Below are 12,991 nucleotides of genomic sequence, written 5' to 3' on the forward strand. Positions count from 1 at the left end.
TCTCCACTTCTCCGGAGCTCTAAATCTATTCACTTATCTAATTTATACCAAATTTTGGGCAGCATGGTGAAGGATCTTAAACCCCTCCTCAGGGATCAATATAAATAATACATTATTAATCTTATTTTTCTCTCTGACTGAAAATATTGCCCGTCCTCTGCTTCCTTTCTAGCTGTAACGCTGTCCTCCAAGGTCAGCCTCGTCGTGATCATCAAAAGATATAATTCACAACGCTCTCCAGCTTCATAATGTCGACCCTCAAGTAAAGTGGGTCTTTTGGGTTGCCAGGGAGCTCGACTTTGTAGTTTAGTGCCCCTGCTCCTCTCAGCACAGGCAATTTATTTTTGCAGCTCTTTTTGAAATTGAAATAAAGTGTTCAGAAATTCAGAAAAGGGTCTTTTTGCCTGTAACAAATTCATGCAGCCATACACACACACACACACACACACACACACACACACACACACACACACACACACACACACACACACACACCTCCCACTCATTGCCACGCTCACCTCCTGAGCTGGGCTCTTTAAAATGTATTCCTGTTTTCTTCCATTTCCAGTGCAGTCGATTAACGTCAAGTCACCTTCCGCAGCTCAACTTAATGTGAGATGTTGCACCGTTTCTGTGCTGTTCATGTTTAGATGTCCAGTTGTACCTTCAGTATTTCTTCATCTCTTTCTTTAAGGCTTCCTATTGAGTTTTCTGCTACATCCACACTTATCAATATTTAAATGTTCTTACCAATCTTGCCCTCTTTTTTTTCTCTCTTTCTGCCATCTCTAGTCTGCAGCTCGGAGCCAGAGAACGTTCAGGCCGATGCCCAGAACGACACGACCATCATGGTGATGTGGGAGCGTCCCCGCGTGGTTTACGACACCACCATCGACTGGTACACGGTCACCTACCAGAGGCTGCAGGGCAGAGACCAGAGCAAGCAGGAGTACAGGACAGACGGGGACCAGGACGTGGTACGAAAGAATCTCTTCACATCTCTTCACATCTCTTCACAAAACAGAGAAAACCAAACAGCCCCCATATGTACACTCAGCTTTGACTGCATGTAATGTTTTTGCACCATTATCTACAGGCCACACAGGTACATCTGATAAATAGATAATAGGTAGAAATTACAGCCATTCCCTTTTCTCCTGCAGCAAATATTAGAACATCATTTGTCAGTCATCCCTCCGCTCTCACTCTGTCCGTCACACTCACACTGCTACTGCTGTTGGGATCGGGATTTGTTAAAGTGATCGATGGTCACGATCAATCTTGGCCTCTCAACGGGTCATTGAGCATCCCTTAAAGTGATCAGCAATATGTGTGTATGTGCATTTACATGTATATCCGCGTGCGTCTGTGTGCGTATGTGTGTAGACGAGTCATCAATATTCCGACCAACATACTGCGACACAAGTGACGGGCCGTTAGAAAATGTAATCCCCACCTTTTGTTTACAGACCCTCCAGTATGTGTGGAAGTGCATTATTTGTTTTGTCTGTGTTTTTTATTTTTTAAAGGTTTTTTATATTGATAAAGCAATATAACCAATATTATCTATATTAAATGTTTGCTTTACAGTACATCATACATTGTTTTACTTTACTTTTTGTGTTTGCAAGAGTTTAACATACTACACAAACACACTGTGGTAATGCAATTCCAACTAGATTATAGTCTCTATTATTATGTAGTGATGTACTCAAGTCCATAGTATAAAACTAATGAGCATGAACTGGCTTATATGTAATAATTATTGCTGTATGTGCAACTTGAAGTTATATTCTGTAAATGTCAAATACAGCATGGTTAGCAGTGTTTACTTATGACTCATTTCCCAGCAAATCTGTGATTTCACCCAGGGGTATTTGTATCCCGGGGGTACTTCTGCAGTTACCAGGCGGAACATGGAAAGATTACAGAGTAGTTCAGCTAATTGATGATGCTTATCTTTAGTATTTTTATTGTCTCAATGACCAATAAACCACCGCCTATGATAAGCTGACTGCACAGGAAAACCCCCCACCACTGACCTTGACACCAACTGCTGCAAATGAGAACGAGCGAGTGGAGAAATAGATAGAGATGGTTGAAACCGTTCTGCCTCTCCAAGTGGCTGTAGCATGAAGGCACACTTTATATAATTATGTGTTAAATAATGTTCAAAATCAAATTCAATTCACTCATTTAAACTGTGTGACTTTTCAGGGTGCCATCATCCCCAGTCTGCTGGCTAACAGCAGCTATGTGGTTCAGGTGGTTGCTGTTTGCACCAATGGACTCAGAGGACGATGGAGCGACCAGATTGTAGTGGACATGCCATTAGAAGACCCTGGTACAAACACACACGCAAATACTCCTACAAAGTAAGAGCATATATTTTAACTGCTACAGTCGACAGTCTTTGCTTCTTTCCTCTCTCTGTAGAAAGCGATTCAGATCCTGACGCTGTCGCAAAAGACTTGGAAGGCAACAGGGAGGTAGGACCTGATACCACTCTGCATGTTGGAATTGATTTTGAGTTTTCCTTGTTTTCACTCATATCAGTGAACCTGATTATTATGCAAATTATTGTAATTATGTCAGTAGAGGCTTGTCATTGAGTGTTTGGAGAGCAGCACAAAAGGTTATAAAGGACTTTCCAGCATGTTTAAGAGGGAAATCTGAAACACTATAGTGCTGCTGTGTTCACTGAGAGAACCAGCACAGCCTGTGCTCTTCCACACTGCATGAATGGATATTACTTTATTATCAGTTAATTTGAATGTTGAAGAAGTAAACAAGACAACTGCACCACCACTCTGTCTTTGGTTTATATTCACCTTATTTAAGGAAGAAGGGGTGACAGCATGAAAGCCCTTTACGTGTTTTTGTTCCCAATGGCCTGTCCCTTATGATATACATGGTATATAACCAAGCACCTTCTGACACAGCTCCATTCAGTAGTGCCTTTTCTTTTTTTCTTTTTTCTTTATCTTGGTAGGTCTCATCTAAAGCCAGATGGGAGAAACCAGAGAACCAGAATCAGGTGGATTTGTCTCCAGAGGACCACAGCCCCGTGGAGGAGATCCCAGTGGAGCAGACTAGAGTTTACCAGAACCAACCTACACACCAACAGAACCAGCCCGGACTCCAAACCCAAACAAATCAGAACCTCCCAGGACAGGCCAGCACCCGTTCAACTCCAAACACTCCCTCCGAGTCTGCTGTTTTACAGAAAACGCGACTCAACCAGAATGTGAAAAAGAAGCCGATTTGGAATAAGTCGGAACCCGATTATGTGAATCAGAACTGGATTGATGAGGACCAGGAGGTCCGAACACACCAGTCGATCAATAAGGCAGGTTTTGACGGCAATGGGGCAATATGGATAACTGATGTAACTGAGCAGCCGGGCTTCCTGTTTCCAGTTGCTCGGACAACTACCCCGCCGACGATCCGCCGACAAATCACAGAAGAGGCCTCTCTGTCAGTGCTTCCACATCAGGTAGTTCGCTGAACACGTTGCCTATTTTTCTCAATGGGTTTATTTCCTTCATCCTTATTGAAAATGTATTCAATATAATACCAAATTGTTTTAGTTATCCAAAGATTTTGTTCATGTTTCTTCCTCATCCAAGAAACCTTAATTTTTTTGTGCTCTGCCTTTTCTACTTGCAGTCAAGGGATCCACCAGACCAAGCCGATGAAACTGACCTCCCCTCTCCCCAGTCGGACCTCTACACCCCTCCTGTGGAGGACATCCAAGTCACAGATGTCTTCTATGAAGACACAGTCAACAACTCTCCACTAGAAACCCCCACGTCTGCCTCAACAGTGTCTGCTGCTGCTGCTGCTGCTGCTGTGTTGCCAGGTCAGATTTGATTTGAAGAGCTTTTTCTTTTTTTGGCACTCTTGTTTACCAAAAACATCTCGGGTTGGTGCTGCTGCTGCCTTTCTGCAGTGCCAAGGAGGAATTTAAGATCATAAATATTTGAATAGGTACCAGCAGAAAATGTTTCCTCTGCTGGACGCTTGCCACAGATTCTGCTCAGATTAACACTGATGTTTAGGTTGTGTTGTTTTTAGCTTAATTTTAAATTGAATCTCGTTTAAATGTATACATTTAATAAGTGTTTCAAATAAATAATATGAAAAGCTATTGCTGCTTAAGTTGTAATCATAACACATGGCTGTTGAATGGTTGTTCACTTTTGATGTTTAAGTTTGCTAACCTTGTCTCAACGGCCAGACAAGATGTTAAGATGTTTGTTTAACTAGTGTTTCTTGTTTTAGTTGATTGTTTGAAAATGTGACATGATGTCTCATTAGATCACTTCACATGACATCCTACATTAATTAATTACATCATAGCATGTCAGATCATCATGTTGCCATGTGTCATGTTGAGATGTGGCAACAGGTGTCACCATATTATCATTGTATGTCTTCTGTCCCACAGGTAACGAAATGGGTGAATTCTCTCCGCCGTCCTCTGATGATGGCGATGCCCCTGTAAACCAACCCCTACCAGAAACCATAGCCTCAGTGTCCTCCACACCCTCCCCCCTCTGGATCACAGCGAGGGCGGCGACCGCCAGCAACACACTCGCTGAGTCAGTCTACAAATCATTCACCACCTCCTCTCTGCTCAGGGTGCTGATGCACACAACCCAGCCCATGTTTAATGGTAAGATGAACACCCTCTCTACAAAGATATATCATATACCATTAAAGATGTGACTTTTACTCCCTTTACTCTTAAATGCGTCTATGAATTTATAATGGGAGGGATATTACACGGCAGCAGCATGGTATAAATAAATGGTTTTTTGTGGTGGGTTGACAGCTGGACTTAATTGCGGCGGATGATTGCCTGTCTCCTCTAATAGCCCACTGCTGTTGGCTAATCACTGCTGTGCTCTGCGATCTCGGTGGCATGTTGTATAGTGGCATGATGTAGATAATGCTGGTGGTGGTGGTGGTGGTGGTGGTGGTAATGATGATGGTCGGAAAAGAATAAGCTGGCGTTGATGATGATTAGAGTGATAATCAGTGGCTGCCTCACTCTCTGAACTGGTTCAGAAATTAAATATGCTGTGACTCTTGCTGAGTTATGACTTCACGTGAGGTCGTACTTTTCCTGGCTCTGTATAATCTACTCGAGTCCACTCAAGCTCTGTGATTAGCATCTACTTTTGGGATTCCTCTTCTGGGTCTGCATTCTTTTCTGTGGCTCAATGGCGCACTCTGGTGGTTGTTGTATTTTTCCTTCTGTCCTTCTCACAGAATGCAGGGTTCACTTCATCTACAGTGGCGCCTTCTCTGTGTGTCTTCACTTTATTCAGGAAACCAATAAATAACTTGCGACTCTTGGTTCTCTTCTTGCATTTTGTATGTGGTTCGGGCATGATAATGCCAGGAAACTACCATTGCTAAGTCAAGACTGTCCTTGTGTCTGAATTTCTCAACTTCAGTCAAACTATACCTTATATGGGACGTTCAATTCTGACCTTTTCTTCCATCTTTCCTGGCATGAGCAGCACATTTTGAAAGGACACTATACAGTGCTGGTGTCCTGGAAAAGTTTTCTGTCAGACCTTTACTTTGGCTTTTCTTTCAGCAAATACACCCACTTCCAAGGTTGAAGACTCAGCCTCTGATCAGTCCTCTGGCTTAACAAACTCTCCTAACGCTCCTCGTGGAGTGACCGCCAACCCTCCAAATCCTGCAGTCTCAGTCCCACAAGGAGGATTCTCTGCTGAAGGAGATTTATTCAATGTCACACCTGAGTCTCTCGACCCTTTTAATGAATACACAAGCAGTTTCCGTCCTTCTGCTAAAGATAAGAGGAGCGGCATTATCTTTCATCATAATGACAAGACTGCTGAAGAGCACTCTATTGTCCATTCACAAATGGGTTTAGAACACCCTCTGACCTCTACCACTTTGGGTTCTCCAGATCGCTTAATCACTGCATACTCCTTTCCTCTTGTGCCTGATAATGACTCGAGTACCATCAACTTATCAAAAACATACACAGTTGAGGGAAATACCACAAATACTGATGGTAGGATTCAAGACGGTCTGAACATCTTGCCACTTCCTGACAATGAAGAGTATGACGGGACGGATAGACGTGAAGAGGAACAGAACTCATCATTCTTTGATTCTAGTGGATCAGGCTCCGGCTTTTATGGCAAAAGGCTCAATCAGGAGTTTGATGGAGTCACTACAGTCAGGACTGACCTTTCTACTATTCTAAACTCAGCTGTTAGCTTCAAGATGGATAACACTGTGAAGAAAAGTAAATCAAAAGGAATTAAGATGGATAGTGAAAAATACGATGTTACAGATGGGGCAGGAAGCGAAATAAGTAGAAAGAAAGAGAGTGAAAAAGCCGCAGAGACACAAAGTATACACGACACTGTGAATCAGAGAGTGAGGAAAGTGGATGGTGAACCAGATGAGAGTGTCAGACGGCTCAATAGCACAGCAGGTTGTGACATGCTGGAAGAGAAAGAGAGAGAAACTGAAGGTAAGACTTTAGCAGGAAAGATAATATACTCTGAGACTGGCAGTGGGGATGAAATTGAGTCCTATTTTAGAGTTTTTAGCTGGCCTGAGGACGTCCTTGGTTCTGGAGATGGCGATGCAGAGGGAACGAGAAAAGTAAAGAAAGTCAGCGATGACACACAAGGTATCAAAGCTGTCAGTAAAAATCTAAGTGGTGGTGGGAGGGCAGATGGCAACAAAGAAGTTGTATCTGGAAGAAGGGATCCAGGTCTCCAGCTGTCTGCCAGTCGAGATAAACCTACAGCAGAGTCCCCACTGTTTGGCAGCAGGGAAGAAAATGACAATGGTGGTGGAAATGATGAAGAAAAGAGAAACATAAGTCTTGACAGTCACATCGTTGGGGGTAACTCGACTCTGGAGGATAACACAGAGGGAGACGCTGATGGTAAAAGTAATGGGGGTGTGAAGATGGAGGAACACATTGAAGTAGGTGGTAAAGAGGACATTGATGCATCTGTGATTGGAGAGAGTTTACAGCCGTTCTCAACTGTGGACGGGTTGTTGTTTCATGCTGCAAGAAGTCCTGTGTTGGGGCGTCGCGTCCCTCTGCTCAGACTGACAGATGGCAGCAAGGCCGCAAAGGAGCAAATGGAAGGTAAATGTCCCTCAATGCTCAGCTTCTCCTCAGCTCTGCCTCTCTGCGACCCAATACGACAGGGCAGTTTGCCCTCTTACATACTTCTTTCATACATACAAGTTAGTGTCAACCTACACAGTTGGAGTTAAAGGAGCAGTGTGTGACATTCAGGAGGATCTACTGGCAGAAATGCAATATAATATTCTTAGTGTATAATCGTCTGAAAATAAGAATTGTTGTGTTTTTTGTTACCTTAGAATGAGTCAGTTTTATCTATAGAGGGAGAGTGTGTCCTCCTCTACATAGTCAGCCATGTTGAACCACCATGATTCTACAGTAGCCCAGAAAGGACAAACCAAACACTGGCTCTAGATAGGGGCTTTTTTGCGGTTTTTGCAAGTCTCAGAGCCACCGCAGTTTCTCCTACATGCTTGGGTGGCAAGCGGTATTCACTTGGTTGCAGTCTGCTACTTCACCACTAGATGCCACTAAATCCTACACACCAAATTATGCTTTTTGTTTTATATCTTCAGCAACAATGACTGAATAGACATTTATGCCAAACAACATTGTTATTGCTGGTGGAAACATAAACGCTCTAATAAACAATATTTTTACATTTACAGAGGATGAAATGTGTGTAATGTGAGACAGGTTGATTGCAGTGACGAACCCACCGAGAATTATTACCCAACTTGGCAGTTTGCCTCAGCTTTATGGAGCATTTTAGTGTCTCAGCTCATTGATTGGGTTTTTAGGCTCCCTCAAACTCGTTTTAGAGCCACAGCAGGCAGCGTTTTCTCAGCTCTGATAATGGTATGCCACCTGCCCAGCACCAAATAGCAGACAGATGAAGTTAGTACTAGCTACAGAACATAGTGGAGAGGCTAAAAAGCCAGATTTCCTTTAGAAGCTGGCTGAGAAGCAGACAAAGCTTGACCTTAAGATCCATTTAGTAGCTGTTCTGGAGCTTTTGGCTGATTTACAAACTTTAAATTAAAATTGTAGAGATCATTATACTGACATGATCTTTACGTCTGTCTCTATGCTTTCTGACGCTCTTTCATCCTCTGTCTCAGAGGGCAGCAACAGCAGCCACGAGTCTCGGATCGGACTGGTCGGAGGCGTGGAGAGGGAGAAGAGGACAGTGGTTCCTCTGGCTGTCGTCTCCACTCTCACCATCCTCTGTCTCCTGGTACTTGTGGGCATACTCATCTACTGGAGGTACTCTCTCACACACATACACACTAGGTCAGTATCTGCCTGGATGAGTTTCACCTGTGCACTTCACTTCAATTCTCATTTGTTTGTGTCACAGAAATTGTTTCCAGGCGGCTAATTTCTACCCAGATGACGGTGCATCACCTAAAGTCATATCAGCTCCATCTACACCCCTGCTGCTGGCCACAGGTAACACATACACACACACACACACACACACACACAGGAATTTATTACACCATCAGTGTGAGATCAAACACTACTGTGCCACGAAGCATGCAGTTAAATGTTCACTGTCTGGTTGCAGATGGTCACGAGCCGCTGACAGTGAAGCAGTTTGTGAAGCACGTCATGGAGCTGCACACCACCAACACCTTCTCCAAGGATTTTGAGGTACGTGGATCGTTCATATTTAGAATCTTTTTTTATGAGGGGAACGTAAACAGCCACAAGATATTTTGAAAGAATCCTCCAATAAAAAAATAGTAGAAATAGTTTTGGTTCATGTGTATAAGTAGACAGTACCTCATTGCTCTTTAATGCTCTTCCATATCTCTATTAACATCATGTTCTTCAGGGATATCCTGCAGCACAGTGATAATGTGTAACTTCCATGTACAACATGTTGTGCAACAGTATTCAGGAAGGGTGTTCGCTACTAACCATGGGAGTGCTACTTGGTTCTCAGCCCTGACAGGACTTCAGGATAGGACAGGAGAGGATTTCATAGGCAGGTTTTGATGGATTAAAAACTTCCTATTACAAGCTTTCAGGCTGGAAAAGTCTTAATCTTGGTGTTTTAGAAATGTCTCATGTGGAGTATTGACATATCTTAATGTTGTTTTGTAGAACAGCTTGTGTTTCAACAATAGGTACATCTGCATGACATTAGTCACCTCTGTTTCCTAGCATGAACCTCCTGAGTAACACACACACAGATAGGATTAATTCAAGTATACTTCTCCCATGTAAGTGTATTTGTGTGTTTTCTCCCATTTTGTTATATGGTTTTGGGCTTTTCTGTAGCTGCAGCAACAAACCAACATTTTATATCAATCTAAAAAAAAAAAGAGGCTAAACTGAAGGAGCAGATCAGAGCCTTGACTTGTAGATACACACAAACCTTTTTAGCTATACGATGCCTTAATATTTCACAGTGTACAACGAGAGGACATGGCTAACATGGTTAAAAGCTAACAGCTCAGTTGGGAATATCAGTCTATTTCCCACTTAGCACCGCCCTCTCCGTGTGTATCTGAACCCCATATTCCTGTACCTGCACTGACTCCCTGTCTGTCTGTCTGTCTGTCTGTCTGTCTGTCTGTCTGTCTGTTTGACATTTTGCCCCCTGCCCCTCCTCCTCCCACTCTCCTTTCACCACCTCCACCACCATCGTTGTGCTTTCTGCATCCTCACCACCCTCCATTAGATTGTCAAAGAATCCTATGAGGTAAGACACCTACAGTATGACCCCTCTGCAGTTGCAGAGATTGACCCTCTGTTGACAAACCAGTAGTGTGTTTGTAGACTGCGTCATTTATGTCAGATACGACATTGAATGTAAAGTTGGTAAATAATTAAAGTAAATTTCTTTGCTAGTAATGAATAGGCATTTGGATATAAATGTGTACAAATGAGAGTTTTAGTTTGTTTCTTCAGATTTGAGCTTGTTTTGAAGCCGATTCTCAGACATATTTTGAAACAGAGATGGAGCCAAGGACCCTTCTGAGTAGCATTTTTTATTTATAGTAATGAAATAAAAATGAAAACTGCCTTTGTAATAATTCTGTTTTTGTAAGACTGTTGTCCCACATTTTAATTGAATATGAATCTTTAATACAGGTCAGGTACACTTGCATCAGTCTTCTGCATAGATCACAAATTATGCCTCCTTCTCCTGTATATGGAGATGGATTTAGCACATGTGTGGACTTCACTAAATGAACCAGGGATTATTGTAACCCTAATGTGTGCTATTCTTTGTCTTTGTCCCACGAAATCCTTATTTTATTCCTCCATAAACAAATCTTAATTCTGGTTATAGCTTCATTCGTGTGCTTATGTTTTCACTCTAGACTCTTGACCATTGTATTATAATAATATAGACAGCTACAGACCAATGAAAGATTAAAAAAGATAACAACCTGTTTGTCCAGAAGGAAAACAGCCACATCTCATGCTCACTCTTTGTGCTAATTAGCAAGTTTTTCTTCCTCTGAGCGAGTAACCCAAATCTTAATTGTGTTTTCTATTGTTTTTCAGGAGGTGCAGGCGTGCACGGTGGACATGGGCATCACTGCCGACAGCTCCAATCACCCAGACAACAAAAGCAAGAACCGATACATCAACATACTGGCCTGTACGTCACTGTTCAGTACGATCACTGTTCAACATTTAATTGTAAAAGCCAGCAGTGGTGAAACTGATCAACCTTTTCCTCTCATCAGATGACCACAGTAGAGTCAAGCTCTCCAGCAGTTTGGACAGAGATGGGAAATGCGGGGACTACATTAACGCTAACTTTGTAGACGTAAGTGTGTTTTCCACCAAAATAAACTGTAATTACACTGTGTTTTCTTTGACTAAATAGTGGTTTCCTCTGAAGGGTTATGAGCGAACGAGGGCGTACATCGCAGCTCAAGGGCCTCTCAGAGCGGGCAGGGAAGACTTCTGGAGGATGATCTGGCAGCAGAATGTTGGCGTTATTGTCATGATCACCAACCTCAAGGAGAAAGGACGGGTAGGAGGTCACTCTGCTTCAACCAGTCTGAAATAAACAGCACCTGAGATCAGTAAAAAAAAATCTGGATATATAATTGTATTATATAACACATCTGGAAATCTGTAGTGTTCATCGTTCATCTGGAAGGAATGTAATTTTGTAGCCTTCTTCCTTTATGTTATCTAAAACAAGATGCTGATGCACATTTAAGTGAATGTTAATTGTTACTTGAAACAAAAGTGCAATTGTGATGGCCGAGTAAGACATTACCATTATGTTTATTATGTACTGTAAAATTTAAATACTATAAGCAACAATATATATATAATTTGAGCCATTGTTCATAAAAATATTGATTACAGCAGCTTTATGTTTTTTAATGTGACCTTCATATCAGTACTGCATTATTTGATTATTGCCACCTTATGGTTTCAGCTACAATATTCTATCATTTCTTGTCAATTCTGACATGGTGAACAGACAATAACTATTTAGTGTTTTTTACAGACGGAGGGATGTGTTCGTTCTCTCACACATCTCTGCTGGTCATCCTCTTGTTTCATCTTATATCATATTTCTACAGACAAAATGTGACCAGTACTGGCCGGAGGAGAACCAGGAGGAATACGGTCCATACCAGGTGTCCCTGAAGAGCAGCAAGACCCTCGCTTACTACACACTGCGGACGTTCACTGTCAGAGACACCACCAATAAGGTACTTCACACACACACACACACACACACACACACACACACACACACACACACACACACACACACACACACACACACACACACACACACAAACATAGGCTTTGTAAAGCTCTTTAGATACATGTGTTCTCAAATAGTGCCCACACAAAAATCACACACATAATAACACCCCTTCTGCTCTTCCAGGTTTCTCAGAGGAGAGTTGAACACACTGTCCTCCATTACCACTACACCCAGTGGCCAGACATGGGCGTCCCAGAATACACTCTGCCTGTCCTGTCCTTCATCAGAGCATCCTCCCGGGCACGGACACAGGAGATGGGACCCGTACTGGTACACTGCAGGTACACTGTGTGTGTGTGTGTGTGTGTGTGTGTGTGTGTGTGTGTGTGTGTGTGTGTGTGTGTGTGTGTGTGTGTGTGTGTGTGTGTGTGTGTGTGTGTGTGTGTTATGTCAGATATGCCATATGCCATGAGTACATGTATTTAACATGTGATGTGTGTCACAGTGCCGGCGTAGGAAGGACAGGAACCTACATAGTGATAGACAGCATGCTGCAGCAGATCCAGGATCAGGGTACGGTGAACGTTCTCGGGTTCCTAAAACATGTACGGACGCAGAGGAACTTCCTGGTCCAGACGGAGGTAAGCGGACAGACAGACACCCACTGATGTCCATCCTTATTGGGAACAGACTGTCTCACCACCTGTCTCTCTCCTATAGGAGCAGTACGTGTTCATCCACGATGCTCTGGTGGAGGCCATCTTGAGCCGTGACACCTCGGTGACCTCGGACCTCCTCCACACTTACGTGTCCGACCTCCTGACCCCCGGGGTGTCGGGCAGGACCCGCATGGACAAACAGTTCAAGGTCTAGCATGTTGTCTTTATAAACCTCTGATTTGGGGTCATTATCATGCAAGTGCACACTGAATGTTTGTTTGCGTTTCAGTTGATCAGTCAGCGGCAGGCGAAGCACGCAGACTACAGCACGGCCCTGAGAGACGGCAATGCTGAGAGGAACAGAGCCAGAGCTCTGATGCCTGGTAAGCAGGGCCGGTTCACAGGATCTTCAAAGGCTTTGAGCTCATTACCTGATCTTGAGGCTCTGAGAGAGAGCACCAGCAGTAAAAATCTACTTTTAAGACCTTTATTCTTCGCAAGTGATTCATTGAGTCACGTCTTTGTGTTTTT

At 43.1% G+C, this 12,991-nt stretch overlaps 1 protein-coding gene across 2 annotated transcripts in view; it reads left to right on the forward strand.

The window, feature by feature from the left end:
- The window catches only part of ptprz1b (protein tyrosine phosphatase receptor type Z1b), a 68,771-nt gene that overhangs the window by 51,684 nt on the left and 4,096 nt on the right, over nucleotides 1-12,991 (forward strand). For both annotated transcript variants that reach the window (XM_051392161.1, XM_051392163.1), the window contains 18 exons: nucleotides 793-977; nucleotides 2,218-2,344; nucleotides 2,437-2,489; nucleotides 2,993-3,496; nucleotides 3,670-3,862; nucleotides 4,451-4,678; nucleotides 8,221-8,365; nucleotides 8,460-8,551; nucleotides 8,670-8,755; nucleotides 9,792-9,812; nucleotides 10,625-10,721; nucleotides 10,810-10,892; nucleotides 10,968-11,102; nucleotides 11,668-11,799; nucleotides 11,985-12,142; nucleotides 12,307-12,442; nucleotides 12,522-12,668; nucleotides 12,750-12,843. In XM_051392161.1, the coding sequence (XP_051248121.1) occupies nucleotides 793-977; nucleotides 2,218-2,344; nucleotides 2,437-2,489; nucleotides 2,993-3,496; nucleotides 3,670-3,862; nucleotides 4,451-4,678; nucleotides 8,221-8,365; nucleotides 8,460-8,551; nucleotides 8,670-8,755; nucleotides 9,792-9,812; nucleotides 10,625-10,721; nucleotides 10,810-10,892; nucleotides 10,968-11,102; nucleotides 11,668-11,799; nucleotides 11,985-12,142; nucleotides 12,307-12,442; nucleotides 12,522-12,668; nucleotides 12,750-12,843 (2,616 nt within the window). The remainder of the gene's footprint in view (nucleotides 1-792; nucleotides 978-2,217; nucleotides 2,345-2,436; nucleotides 2,490-2,992; nucleotides 3,497-3,669; nucleotides 3,863-4,450; nucleotides 4,679-8,220; nucleotides 8,366-8,459; nucleotides 8,552-8,669; nucleotides 8,756-9,791; nucleotides 9,813-10,624; nucleotides 10,722-10,809; nucleotides 10,893-10,967; nucleotides 11,103-11,667; nucleotides 11,800-11,984; nucleotides 12,143-12,306; nucleotides 12,443-12,521; nucleotides 12,669-12,749; nucleotides 12,844-12,991) is intronic.

Source organism: Dicentrarchus labrax, unplaced genomic scaffold, assembly GCF_905237075.1.
Source record: "Dicentrarchus labrax unplaced genomic scaffold, dlabrax2021, whole genome shotgun sequence".
Classification (NCBI taxonomy): domain Eukaryota; kingdom Metazoa; phylum Chordata; class Actinopteri; family Moronidae; genus Dicentrarchus; species Dicentrarchus labrax.